Genomic DNA, 13,744 nt, shown 5'->3' with positions numbered 1-13,744 from the left:
AAATAGTTGGAATCTGTACCCCATTTGGGATAAAATTTCCACCTCGCTGTAAAAATGATTAAAAATTGCAAATAAATTAACAAAATGCAAGTTTCTTAAGTTATTAAATTTAAATATAGGTAATAAAACCCCCCGAAACTTGATTTTGTTAATTTATTTGCATTTTTAATCACTTTTATGGGATGGCCATCTTACCCTGGGTGGGTTGGCCATCTTTCCCGGGTACTTTTTTGAGAGCCCAAAAATCAACTTTTCGAATTTCTTTTTTTTTTTATATGAATAAGTTCACCAAACCACTTTTCAATTAAGGGAAGTTGTAGAGGGATAACTTAGGTTTATTTTTAAAAAAAAAAAAAGTAGAATCGGACAATTTCTGTTGACTCCAGAGCGGTTTTGGCAAAACATGGCCATCTTACCCGGGTTTACCTTATGAGATGTAATTAGATCGTAGAAGTTTTCTACACCTTGCACGTGCCCTTCGCAATGCAGCTTAACTACATATTGCTTATAAGACAGAAAAACGTGCCAAATTCCGAATGGTATTCTAATGAAATCTTTTCGACTTTTAGATCCCGAAAGTGTAATTTGAATGAAGAATTTAAAACAGCAACTGTCTTAACATCGAAACAGAGAAATGGATGACGCCTCAGAGATAGAACTTCCCACGGAAAACCCGTTCAGTTTTTTACAGCAGGAGTCATCATTATCGTTGCAAATGCTAGCTACGAGCAAGTACGCTTTGTTTTTATGGCGAAACATGTATTACGCCGAGACCCGTTATAATCGTCCTGCATGGTTTTCATTCCGCAAAGTAATGTCCGAAAGTTTCCGAGATATTAATAAAGTTCCACCTCTCTTGAAAGCGTTTATCGATGATCGTATTTTAAGAATTGGCGAAGAAATAAGCATGTGGGAGGTAAATTTCAGAGCAGCGGTGTTGGATAAAACTGTGCCCAATAATTGGAAAGAGGATCTGTCCAAAAAATTTGAAGACCTTTTTGCTGCTACTACTCAACCTGCCATCAACAAAGCTGTCGACTTATTGGGTGTAGATTACCTCATGTCAAGCATTGTTTTGGATGAAAAGCACGTTGATATTTTGGTAAAAGGTTTCGATAATATCGCGTGCAATCCTAATGGCAGCATATGTTTCCAAAGCTCTGCCAAAAACCTGCTCATGAAGGAAGACTTGGATCCTGTGATGAGGTTCAGGATTGCTGGTACGTTTTGTTTGGAGAACCAAATAAGAGATATTTGGCCTTCGGTGAATACAATAATAGACAAAATATTTGGAAGTGATAAGCCTCCTTTGATGCTGTATTGGAAAAATATTTTGACTGACTTTGTGGTTCCGGAACCTTTCCTAGCGAGACTACTTCTTAATTTGGCGGATGATGGAAATTGGGCTGCCTTCGAGTACCTTTTAGATAAGGCGAGTGAAGAAACTCGAACAACCACGTCTGTTGCGGTTATACAGAAATATGATTTCTATTCGATGAAACGTGTGCTGCTAAAACTGGAAGAAAATCAGCTTCGAAACATATATCCACTAGTTGGCGATCGTATTTTCTCCAACATTGTTACCCATGCTGAATATTTCGAGTACGCGATAGAAACGTGGGTTTGCATGAAAAACCATATTCCTGGTGAAATGTTTGCCAAGATTGTTCACCAGTTATGGCAATTAGTATTCAATCCTTCCGAATTGGAGCTCACCAGGGTGACCCAAAACCGCTCCATACTTCTGGAAGTGTGGACCAGCGCCAATGACTCTTTGAAATCCAACGTTTCGGAGGCTGAATTATTTGCGAAATTAGATTACACTGTGGAGCTGAGCGAATGGCTGAGGTTTTTCGTCCAGAATCCGCGTCGTTTGGAAGAGTTGAGTGAAGAAATCATTATGTCGAATTTAGATCGAATCGCTTCTTGCGACGAGAACGAATTGACCAAATGCCATCAATTCATTCGTAATACTTTCCGAGATGCTGAAAAGGGCGATAAGTTTATCAAACAAATGATTTCGAGACCGGAATGTTTAGGCTGGATTTACTACAAATTAGACGAGTGTTGTTTCGATAAAGTTGAGAATCTGTGCAATAGATTTCCCCCCTCTAAAATAATTCTCGAAGAAATGAAACAAGAGTTTCTTGTCTATTGTCATCGTAACTTTGCTCGTGGTCAAATTTGCGGATTCGATGGGAAAAAATTCATCGAATTCGTATCTTGGTGTTCGCCGAGGGAAGAGAAGTTACGAATATCAGAGTTTAGGGATTCGTTATGCATCGACGATATTTTTGATGTGATTCTCAATAAGTTTGTATTAGAAGCGTCGAAGAATCCGCCGGGGCCTACTCAACAAATACTTTCTAGTTTTGATAATTTTCTGCAGTGTTATTTTGGTAGTTCGGAGGCAGCTAAACAATATAAATCGATCAAGTTGATGAATTACGACGAATGGGAGGGTGTGAAGGAAGTGTTGACGAATGCAGTTCCTCATTGTGTGCAGGCGTTTCTGTATTGGGGCTTTGAAAAAGATCAGGATCTAGTGGAGAATGTCAAGTTGAGATTAAGTCTGGAGTCTTGATGAAATACTCATTATTACGAATGTGATCTGTTGTAGATTATTATTATTTTTATGCGAATTATTTGGGTCTATCATCACCACTATACACCTCTCCATCCTTTGTATGTACGAGGCCACGTATCACTATGTAGAAAATTTCTGATTTCATTGTTTAGTTTTAGTATTATGATGAAGCGTTAATCTCCTTTTTTTTCCATTTTTATTTAATGTATTTTTGTATTTTCATGCGTATTTTTTTAAACCTTAGCCATGAGACTGTTTATTACGATAATATACTTTATGTTCCTTTTTCTTGTCTTGGTTTTGATTTCAATTACGAGATTGTGTTGTAAAATTATCTCCACTACTCCTTGATGATCAGTGCAGTAAGAGGAGAAAAAATTGATGTTTTGAATTGAGATTTCGTCTCACGAGGCACCAATTTTGCGGGACTGCTGCAACTTGGAGAATGAGAACCCATGTTTTACGGCGTTTTAAATGTACATACAAATACGAGTAATATTTTTTTAAAGTTCAACTTCAGAAGTTGAAAAATTTTGGTGAAAATGAAAAAAAAAGTCGAATATTATGCGACATGCCATTTTGTACGTTTTCGAAAGCGCTGAATACGATTATTAATTCTTTTTTTTATTCAATCATCTTCTAGCCCCTCCCCCACTCCTCCTCTCACCCACTTTATTGATCGCCCCCAATTTCCAGAAAATTGAAAAAAATATCATATTGATCAGTTTTTTGAAAGTGCTGGATATGAATATCTACTTATTTTTCGTATTTGACCCCTCCAACGTCCTGACATTGTGTATTGTTAAAGTATGTAGGTTTTTAAATGCACTGATATGAATGTACGAGTAAATTTGTCATTTTGATATGATTGATATGTGTTGATATATTTTATTGAATTTCGATGATTTTTTTCACCTCCACTGGGTCTGAATTCAATTATTCCGAATCATTCTGAAGCGTGTTAGAACGATTTTCGATTCCTTCAGAAGACATGGAAAAGAATTTGTGGTGCTAGAAACCGAGTTGTTGTATGGCTTGTTCTCGATCTGTTCACCGAATTTATGCTTATTTGGCCAAATTCTGAAATACTTCGTTGTAATCATGAAAACGTGATTTTAACATTTTTTCGAAGAGTAAACTCTCAGAATTTGGCCCAAAAAAGCTCAATTTTGAAAGTTACTGGTAAAATCGAGTGAAAAATTATCGAGCTCTTGCTAGTGTGTTCCAAATGTAAATTCTTCGATTTATTTGAAAAAATATGCATAATCGCCTTTTTCAGGGATGCCCAAAGTGGGGGGCTCTAAAAAAAAGGGTTCAAAATTACGAATATACAGGGAGCTTAACTGAATTTTTCCACCTAGGTTATTGAATATATGCCTTAGAACGTTACGTTTGGCGCAAATCGCAGGTTTCCAGCTATCCAGGGGTTCCCAAAAAATCCAAATTACAAAAAATTGGAAATTTGGATTTTTGAGTACCAGCGCAAAATTTTATTGAGCTCAAAATTTGGTAGGATGGAGGTCTTTCAGATACTAATAAACTGTAAAAAGCTTTTTAGCGGGGTTCAAAGGGGTAGGTTCAAAATGGTGGTTCCAAAATTTTTCAAAAATTAAAACCCCCCAATTTCTGCCCCCAAGGGTCGAAAATGGAAAAATTGCCTCGTATAATGTTTAACGGGTGCAAACACGTTGAAAAAGTTATTGAAAATAATACTCAATGGTCTCGAAAATTATTTTTTATTATTGACAAATAGTTGGCTAGTATGTCTCGTACGTCGGATCGTTGTAAATACGCGAAAATATAAATAAACAATTCATTCGTTTGGTCTCCGAGATACTGTGTACTTATTTCTAGTATTGTAGATGTTGATATGGTAGCGTAAGCGAGGTTTAATAATTCGCGGAAATTAATCTGATTTATTTTCAAGTAGTAGATAATTTTTTAGTCAGGTATGGCAGCGGCGGCGCGGCAGCAAGAAATAGATAGACTCAGGGCAGAAGTTGCGGATTTAAAAAAACAGCTAACAGAGAAGAGTTTACGGACTAATAATCCACCGACGATTTTAACGAATTCAGGCTCGTACAATGTGTGGAAGAATGTTTTATATACTGAATTGAAAGCATTGGATCTATACTACGTAATAGAGGAGAACAACAGGTATCTTAATTTACAAGATGATGAAAAACTTAGAATCGATGCAACCGTTGTATCGTATATTTTATCTCGTTTGGATGAAACAAATAAACGAAACGTGACTCACGAAACTACTGCAAAGAGTATTATAAATAGGTTAGACTCTATAAAATTAAACAAAAGTTTAACGAATGCATTATCGCTTGATCGGAAATTTTCTAATATTAGGATCAGTAAAGGTGAATCGATTAATGATTATATTATACGTTTTGACGATATTATTAATGAGTATATAGCTAGCAACGAACCGTTAGATGATCGAAAAACGAAACTGAATTTTCTGCAAGGGTTACGTGTAGTGTATAAAGAAGCGGTTGGAAAAATCGATAAGAACGAACTGGATAATATGACGCTTGATGATCTGAAGGCGAAAATTATCGACCATATAAACGACACATCCGAAGCGCAAGATAGGTACAATAATGGTGATTCGATGATGGACGTTGAAAATAATAACGGTAATGTTTTTTATGCTAATAATGATCGTCGTGATGATCGTCATGGTGGTACTAGGGGTCGTTCTCGAGGTAGGGGAATTTTACGTGGAATTTCGCGTGGAGTTTTGCACGGACGTGTTGATCGTCGAGAAAATAATCGTAATCGTAGTTATGACAATCGTAATCGTGATCGTTCAAATTCGTTCGATGGACGTTCTAAAAGCTTCAGTGACGTTTGTTTTAATTGTGGCGATGGTGGTCATTTTTCGAAAGATTGCACAAGCAATGCTTGGATTTGTTACAAGTGTCTGAAAAAGACAACTACTCATACCGCAGCAACATGTAGAGGTGTTCGACGAGGTAGAGGCACACGCAGGCCAAGTGATCTCCTAAATAGGCAGTCACATATGTTGAGTCGATTTTCTTTGGATAATAGGAAACGTGATACGAATGGGTCGTCGTCCAAGGTGAACGCTGCTGGTACAGATGATGGAACTAAGTCTGATCAAGACGCATTGTCAGCTGGGTTAGGTGATTTTCAAATTTTGAAATTTATCGTAGATAGTGGAGCGTCGGTATCTTTGGTGAAAGATTTGAGCTTGCTAAGTAATGTTGTAAAATACTCAAGCCCGAAAAGATTGAATTGTGCAAACAAAGATGAAAGTGCAAGCTTGATTGTAACTCATGAAGGAAAAGCGATTATAAAAGGAGTAGGTGGTAGAAAGATCATCATAAATCACGTATATTATGCACCAAATTTAGCTCAAAACTTATTATCTGTAAGAAATTTAATTTTGAATGGAGGTAAAGTAAATTTTTCATTGAATGGAGTTGAGCTATTGAATAAAAACAATGAGAAATTTTTAGAAGGTGAATTTAACGGACGTTTTTTTATTGTTAATTTTGAAAAGTTTAATGACTGTGCCGAAAGTAGGAAAGTTGAAAACGTTGATTTTGGTCAAATTAAAAGGAAGATGGATGAAAATGAAGAGGAAAGCGTAAATAAAAAACTGAAAAGCTGTGATGAAGAGGAAAGTTATGTAATTTCATATGAAGATTTTCGTGATGAACTTACTTTGAATAAATATATTGAATGTGTAGGTGAAATTTATAATTCTGAATTGAAAGTTTTATCTGAACAGAATGCTGAAAATTTAAGGAAGAATTTAGGACTTTTGTGGCATGTGAGATTAGGTCACAGCTCAAAAGACTATTTAGAGAAGTTGAGTAAAGGTCAGACTGAACTAAAAGACGTTGATTTTGACGAATGTTTGAAAGATTGTGAAACTTGTAAGTTGGCTAAAGCTAAAAGGTTACCATGTAACGAAGTACGTAAAGTAAGTGATATACCATTGCACAGAGTGCATACTGATTTGATAGGTCCGATTAATCAAGTAGGTAGGAATGGAGAACGATATATTTTGACTATTATTGATGATTGTACACGAGTGGGTAAGGCTTACGCGTTGAAAGACAAAACCGAAGTTCATGTGTACTTTGAACGTTTTTTAATTGAAATGAGATCGTTGATTGGTGATAAACATCAGGTTAGGTTGATGAGATGTGATAATGGTACAGAGTATAAGACGAAGGAAATGAAAGCTCTGTTGACTAAGAAGGAAATTCTTGTTGAAAACTCTGAACCATATACTCCAAAGCATAATGGAAAAGCTGAACGATTTAATGGCACATTGATGCAAATTATCAGGTGTTTGCTTTTTGATGCAAAGTTGCCCAAGATTTTTTGGACTGTTGCTTTAACTTTTGCAATATATTTGTATAACAGGTTACCTCACCGTAAGTTGAATTTTATTACTCCCTATGAAAAGTTGTTGAAAGTGAAACCTGATTTGAAATTTTTACGAAGATTTGGAAGTTTAGGGTATGCTTTTAATCCTGATAAAACTAAATTGGATGAACGAAGTAAACGATGTTTTCTGATGAGATGTACGAATTCAGGTTACGAAATGTATCAACCTGAGCTTAATAAGTTTTTTGAAACAAAACATGTTGAATTTATTGAAAGTAAAACAATTGGTGATTTTTTCAAGTGGAATGAAAACAAGAAAGTATTTGAAGATATTAGATTTACTCAAGGTATAAATGAAAGTTACCTTGTAAGAGAACTTTTTAGTGAAAATATGATGAAAGAAGTAAAATCTGATTTTGAAAGCAGAAGTAAGAATTTTGAAAATAATTCTGATAATTTTGAAAGCTTTTTAATTGAAGATGAGCCACAATCTTTTGATGAGGCTATGAGAAGTACTGAAAGTGAAAAGTGGAAGAAAGGTATCAAAGACGAAATTGATTCTTTAATTGAAAATGAAACGTGGGTATATGTGAATCGCAAAGATGTACCAAAAGGTGAAAAAATTATTTTATTTCTAGTATTGTAGATGTTGATATTTATTCGCAATTTTGGGGACCCCTGGAGCCCAAAAAATGGTCATTTTGGGCTATCTAACCACGGATTCGTATTTGGGGCATTCATTACAACCTTTTAAGAGTAGTTTAGTCGATAACTGTCTGGTTCCAAAAAATGGCCTTATCGATACTTCTCCTTTGAGGAAATTTTTGAAATTTCCACGAATGGGCCCAGGATGTCCATTGTCCATTCTGTAGAAAATCTGTAAAACCGGGAAAAGTGGGGAAATTCCGTAATTTTCTCGAAAAATCTCTAGAATTTTGAAAAAACGGTCGATTGAAAATTTCAGATAAGGGCCTGTAATAAAAGAAAAAACATTATTTTTCACTTCTCGAAACACAAATTTTCAAAAGCTTTGTCCCTTGCTTCGCTCGGGCTTGTTTTCTTTTCTTTTTAGAAATCGAAATGGAAATTTATTTTTGAAAAATCAAATTTTGAAGCCAATAAATAAATTTTTTACAAAAATTCTCATTTTTTTTGCCTCTCGTAACTCAAAGTGTCAAGAGCTCTCGTCCTCGCTTGGGCCAGTTCTGTTTCTTTTTTCAAAATCAACTTCCTTCAAAAAAACATCATTCAAATTCTGAAATTTTAAAAGCCAAAAAATGAACTCCTCGCTCGTCCTCACATAAAAAACGTCGTTTTTATGTCTCTCGAAATACAAATTTTCAGAAGCTTTCGCCCTCGATTCGTTCGAACCTGTTCTATTTTCTTTTTCAAAATTGACTTCCTGAAAAAAAAACTGTCATTCCAATTCTAAAATTTTAAAAACCAAAAACTAAACTCCTCGCATTAAAAAACCTTGGTTTTTAGGCATTTCGAAATGAAAATTTTCAAAAAATTTCGCCTTCGCTTCGCGCAGGTAAATTTGTTTTTCAGATTAGAATAAACAAATTTCACATTTTGAGACCTCCAAAAATTTCAAACAGAAATAAAAAATTTTCAGAAGTCATAATTATAAATATTGTATCAATTGGCAAAATCGATGTTTTTCTATCAGATCGATCGACAAATTTTATTAATCAAAGTTCAGCGGTTTTATTTATATCCGAAGAAGTATCCAGTTTGAAGAGAAACTTACGAAAAAAAAATTACCCCCCCCCCTCCCCTCAAAACTTTTTTAATCAAAGTATGGGGTAAATATAGAAAATTGCAAAAAATTGTCTAGAAAACCTGGTAAAATCAGAGAAAATAACTTCCAAAAATAATGAACACCCTTGGTTCTATCTCGTCTGAAACCAACCTCTCGAATTCGAATTTTGCAATTTCGTGTCATTGTGGGGACTCCAGTGTGATTTTTTATTTCTCCAGAAGGCGTGGAAATCAATTTTTGGGCAGCTAAAAATCGATATTATTTTTCAAATTCGTCTATATTTGAGCTGATTTTCTGGTCAAAAATGCTCGCCAAGTGTCTTCCTGAAAATCAGCTGAAATGTGGATAAATTCTTTACACATGGTCGATGATTGATAAGTAACAATATTCGAGTTTTGGTGGCCCAATTTGATTTCCACGTTTTCTGGAGAAATTGAAAATCGCGCTGGAGGCTTCAAAACAACCAGAAATGGTGAAATTTGATTGGGTGGGGGGTTTGATATTAGTTAGAGGATCATAGGGTGTCCGCGTCCGCGCTTCCAAAAACCCTGAAAAAATCAGAGAATTTCAGAAATTTCGAACAATTTTCCCTCAAAAGTCGGAGAATTTTTGAAGGCGGTAATCTGTAATTTTTTAATAATTCTGTTGGTTTCATTGTATTTATTTTGTAAAAAAATTACTATCTAATTTTTTTTTGGTGGTGGAGGGGGGGGGGGTAAAAAGTGGAAGTGGGAATCACTCGATATGAAATCAAAAGTTATAATGTGTACAACATATTCAAAAGTCTTTTTCTCACGATTGTTTGAACAATCTGGAGGACTGAAAACCGGGGGTTTTACCCTTGAGAACCTCTGTGTCATGCACCATCCCTTCAAATTGAGGAAAATGTGCCCTATTTTGGGTTTCGACTTTTCAACCTCTCCTCACCTCTTGACAGCTAAGAAAAAACCAGTTTCTCACGCCTTTTTTGAACATTTTTGATTTTGTGCCATCGTTACCTGGAGCTTCCTCGAATTGACCTGGGACGTCGAAATGTCGCATGTTAATCTAGAGGGGGAGGGGTCCATTGGATGTGCGTTTTGAATTTTCGACACTCCACCCCCCCCCCTCCTTCAACTACAATAAAGTACTTAGTATTGCTTGAAACAGAAAAACGTGCCAAATCAAATCATATTGTAATGAAATCTTTTCGACTTTTAGATTCCGAAAGAGTACGATAATTTGGATACTGAATTTGAAAGGGCTCTCCTGACACCGTTATAAAGAAATGGATGGCGCCTCAGAGATTGATGCTCCTAATGAAAACTCGTTCGAGTCATCGTTGCAAATGCAGGATGAGAGCAAGTATGCTTTGCTTTTATGGCGAAACTTGTATCCTCCGACCCGTTTTGGTCCTGATTGGTTACTATTCGGCAAAGTATCATCCGAAAGTTGCCCAGAAGTGGGTAAAGTTCCACCTCTTTTGAAAGCGTTTATCGTTTACCATATTTTGAGATTTTGCGAAGAGTTGAGAATGTGGGAGGTAAATCTCAGAGCAGCTGTGCTAGATACAACAGTGCCCAAAGCGTGGAAAGAGAATCTCTCCAAAAGATACGAAAACCACTTCGCTGCTTACCGTTTCCTACCTAATGGTAGCATTATTACTCAACCTGCTGAAGAAAAGGTCAAATTACGAAACGTAGATTACCTCAAGGCTTTCATTTTGTTGGGTGAAAAGCGTTTTGATGTTTTGGCAAAAGGCTTCGATAATATAGCTTACAATCCCGATGGCACCGTGTGTTTCCAAAGCTCTGCCAGAAACCTCCTCGGGAAGGAGGACTTGGATCCTATGATGGAGTTCAGGATTGCCTGTACGTTTTGTTTGGAGGATGAAATCAGGGATATTTGGCCTTCGGTGAATACAATAATAGACAAATTATTCGGATGTGATAAGCATCCTCTGATGCTGTATTGGAAAAATATATTGACTGATTTCGTGGTTCCGGAAACTTTCGTGGCGAAACTACTTCTCAGTTTGGCGGATGATCGAAATTGGGCTGCATTCGAATATATTTGGGATAAGGCGACTGAGGATATTCAAATGCGCCAGGCTAATGCGATTATAGAGAAAAATGATTTCTATTCGACGAAACGTGTGCTGCTGAAACTGAACGAAAATCAGCTTCGAAACGTATTCCCACAATTTGGAGATCTTATTTTTGGTAACCTTGTTACGCATCTTAAATATCACGAGGACGCGATAGATTCGTGGTATCGTATGAAAAACAATATTCCTGCTGAGTTGTTTGTCGAGGTTGTTCGCCAGGTATGGCAATTGGCGTTCAATCCGTCTGAATCGGAGTTCACGAGGGTGAATCATAGCAGTTCCTTACTTCCGGAATTATGGACCAGTGCTGCTGACTCTTTGAAATCTAACGTTTCAGAGACTGATTTGTTTGCGAAATTAGATCAAACTGTTCGAGGCGTGCACCATAACGATCTAAAGTTCATGTCTGAATTACTGGCCAACACCAGCGACTCGTTGAAAAAAGAAATATGGCTTAAAAATTGGCGTAAATTCATGATTTGTTCCAAACCCTCGGATCTAGATCAACTGATGAACTTGTGTTTCCCAAATCATGGCCAAATTGAACAATTCAAACAGAGTATTGCGACGAATATCGACGAGCTGAATGATTATTTCGACGATTGTTTAAATAGAAGAATGTATTCGAAGCTGAGCGATTGCTTGATCTTTTTCGTCAAGAATCCGCGTCGTTTGGAAGAGTTGAGTGGAGAAATGATAATGTCGAAGTTGGATCGAATCGCTTCTTGCAACGAAGATGAACTAACCCAATGTGATCTCTTCATTCGTAATACTTTTCGTGATGCTGAAAGGGCTGATAAATTTAGCAAGGAATTCATCTCGAGTCCGAAATGTGTGGGTTGGATTTACTGCAAATTAGACGAATGTTGTTTCGACCAAGTTACGAATATGTGCAGAAGATTTCCTTCCGACGAGAGAAAGCTTAAAGAAATGAACAAAGAGTTTTTAGTCTACTGTCATCGTAATTTTTCTCGTGGCCAGATTTTCGGATTCCACGAGCAAAAATTCGCAGTTTGTATCTTGGTGCGCTGTAGACGGAGAAAAGGTATCGAAGTTCAAGAATTCGTTATGCATCGACGATATTTTCGAAATATCCATGAATAATTTTATAGGAGAAGCATCGAAAAGGCCACTACGTGGGCCCACCAGTGGTATTATACGTACATAATATACCTACATAGGAGATTTCTGAACTGATTGCTTAATTTTATTAATATTAATGCTAACCTTATTTTTTTTCGTTTTTATTGAATGTATTTTCGTGTTTTCGTACGTACCTATTTTTTCAAACTTTAGCCATGAGACTGTTTATTATGATAATATATTTTATCATCCTTTTTCTTGTCTTGGTTTTGATTTCAATATTACGAGAGAGTATTGTAAAATGATCTCCGCTACTGCTTTAAGAAGTACCTATTTACTCCAATTCTGCTCATTTTTTTTTGTTCGAGTTCTTTACCTGAGAATCGCAGTCATGGGATCCACAAACCATCTCGGATAGTGTTTTGTTCAGCAATTGAGAGTTCGGCGCTGCTGCAACTTGGAGAAATCCTGTTTTACATATAACATACATATAATACGTATCATTGCAACGTTGTTATTCGATGCAAAAACTGGAACATTCTGAGCGAGTAAATAAGAAGAGGAATGAATCTCTATCCGGGAGGTAATCTAAATTTTGGATACTCCCTAGGGAGATAATCTAAAATTTTGCGATTTGGCAACACTGCTATGTTTACATTATACTGCTACGAAAGAACGCGTTTGCCCCAACACCCCAAAAAATAATTCAGCAAAAATGGAGAACCATCCTCCTCCCCCTCCCACCTCGCCCTTCCGTTTGTATTCCTTATATAATTTCGGCTACATAATTTATCTGCGAGTAGGTAACGCGTTACTTTCGTAGCATGTATAATGTAAACACGTTATCGGACCGTACGTACGTCGCGTCGGCCGTTCAGCTTAACAACTAGGTACAGCCACATGTTACAGGTTTGAGGTTGCAAACTGAATCGGTGAATCGAACTTCTGACCATTGTAGTAAATAATTGTGATTTATTTAGTGAATTTTGACGTGCGTGAATTACTTAAAATGAATATTCGATGCAACCGAATCGGTGAATCGAACTTCAGACCATTGTAGTAAATAATTGTGATTTAATTAGTGAATTTTGACGTGCGTGAATTACTTAAAATGAATATTCGACAATGGTGAACGATACGGTCACAATAATACATTTCACTTTAGAATTGTTGAGTTTTGATAGTAAATAAATCGTATGTACATTCACGATAAATGTTTAGGTAAATGAAACCTCTTTTGAAAATTATCTTCACATGTTCATTAAAATTTAGTTGAATTCAAAACAAAACGTATGTATTAGTAGGTATTCCCACAATCTGCGGCAGGCGGCAGTCATTTTTGCACCTCACAACAACGTTGTACTGATAAGTATCATATGTATGTTATATGTAAAATATATTATTCAATTAGGAAGATAGAGTACGCGATCATAAACGAGTGAGATACAACACTCGGCTACGCCTCGTGTTGTATTTAGCACTCGTTTGTAATCACGCACTTTATCTCCCTAGTTGCATAATATACTATTATGGTGTTTCAAAATAATTGTAATATTTTCCTAAAAGTTTGATGATTCGATGTTTCAATTTTTTTGTAAAGCTGAGGAGAGTACAATTTCATGCTTGAAAGCAAGAAGAAAGCACGGAAAAGGCAAGAAAATTACTTACCTATTTGGTTTCAGTAGACTGATGATTTTTTTCTGGGGGGGGGAGAACCCAAAAAAAATGGATAGGAATCAATCTATAGGAAATCAAAGGTTGTACAATATTCAAAGAACAACTTGGAGGGCTGAAAACCAGGTTTTTAGCCATGAGAAACCCTGATATAATGCCCCATCCTTCA

General features: G+C 36.3%; 1 protein-coding gene across 6 annotated transcripts in view; it reads left to right on the top strand.

Moving 5' to 3' along the window:
- Window positions 1–13,744, top strand: part of LOC135844958 (uncharacterized) — a 150,766-nt gene that overhangs the window by 98,597 nt on the left and 38,425 nt on the right. For 2 of the 6 annotated variants that reach the window (XM_065363460.1, XM_065363453.1), the window contains one exon: window positions 570–2,874. The exons of the other annotated variants lie outside the window; for them this stretch is intronic. In XM_065363460.1, coding sequence (XP_065219532.1) covers window positions 635–2,584 — 1,950 coding nt within the window. In that variant the 5' untranslated portion in view covers window positions 570–634 and the 3' untranslated portion in view covers window positions 2,585–2,874. Of the gene's footprint in view, window positions 1–569; window positions 2,875–13,744 lie in introns of those variants that run through there. 6 annotated transcript variants of the gene reach the window in all.

Source organism: Planococcus citri, chromosome 1 (genome assembly GCF_950023065.1).
Source record: "Planococcus citri chromosome 1, ihPlaCitr1.1, whole genome shotgun sequence".
Taxonomy (NCBI): Eukaryota; Metazoa; Arthropoda; class Insecta; order Hemiptera; family Pseudococcidae; genus Planococcus; species Planococcus citri.
This window is presented reverse-complemented; position numbering and strand designations above follow the sequence as displayed.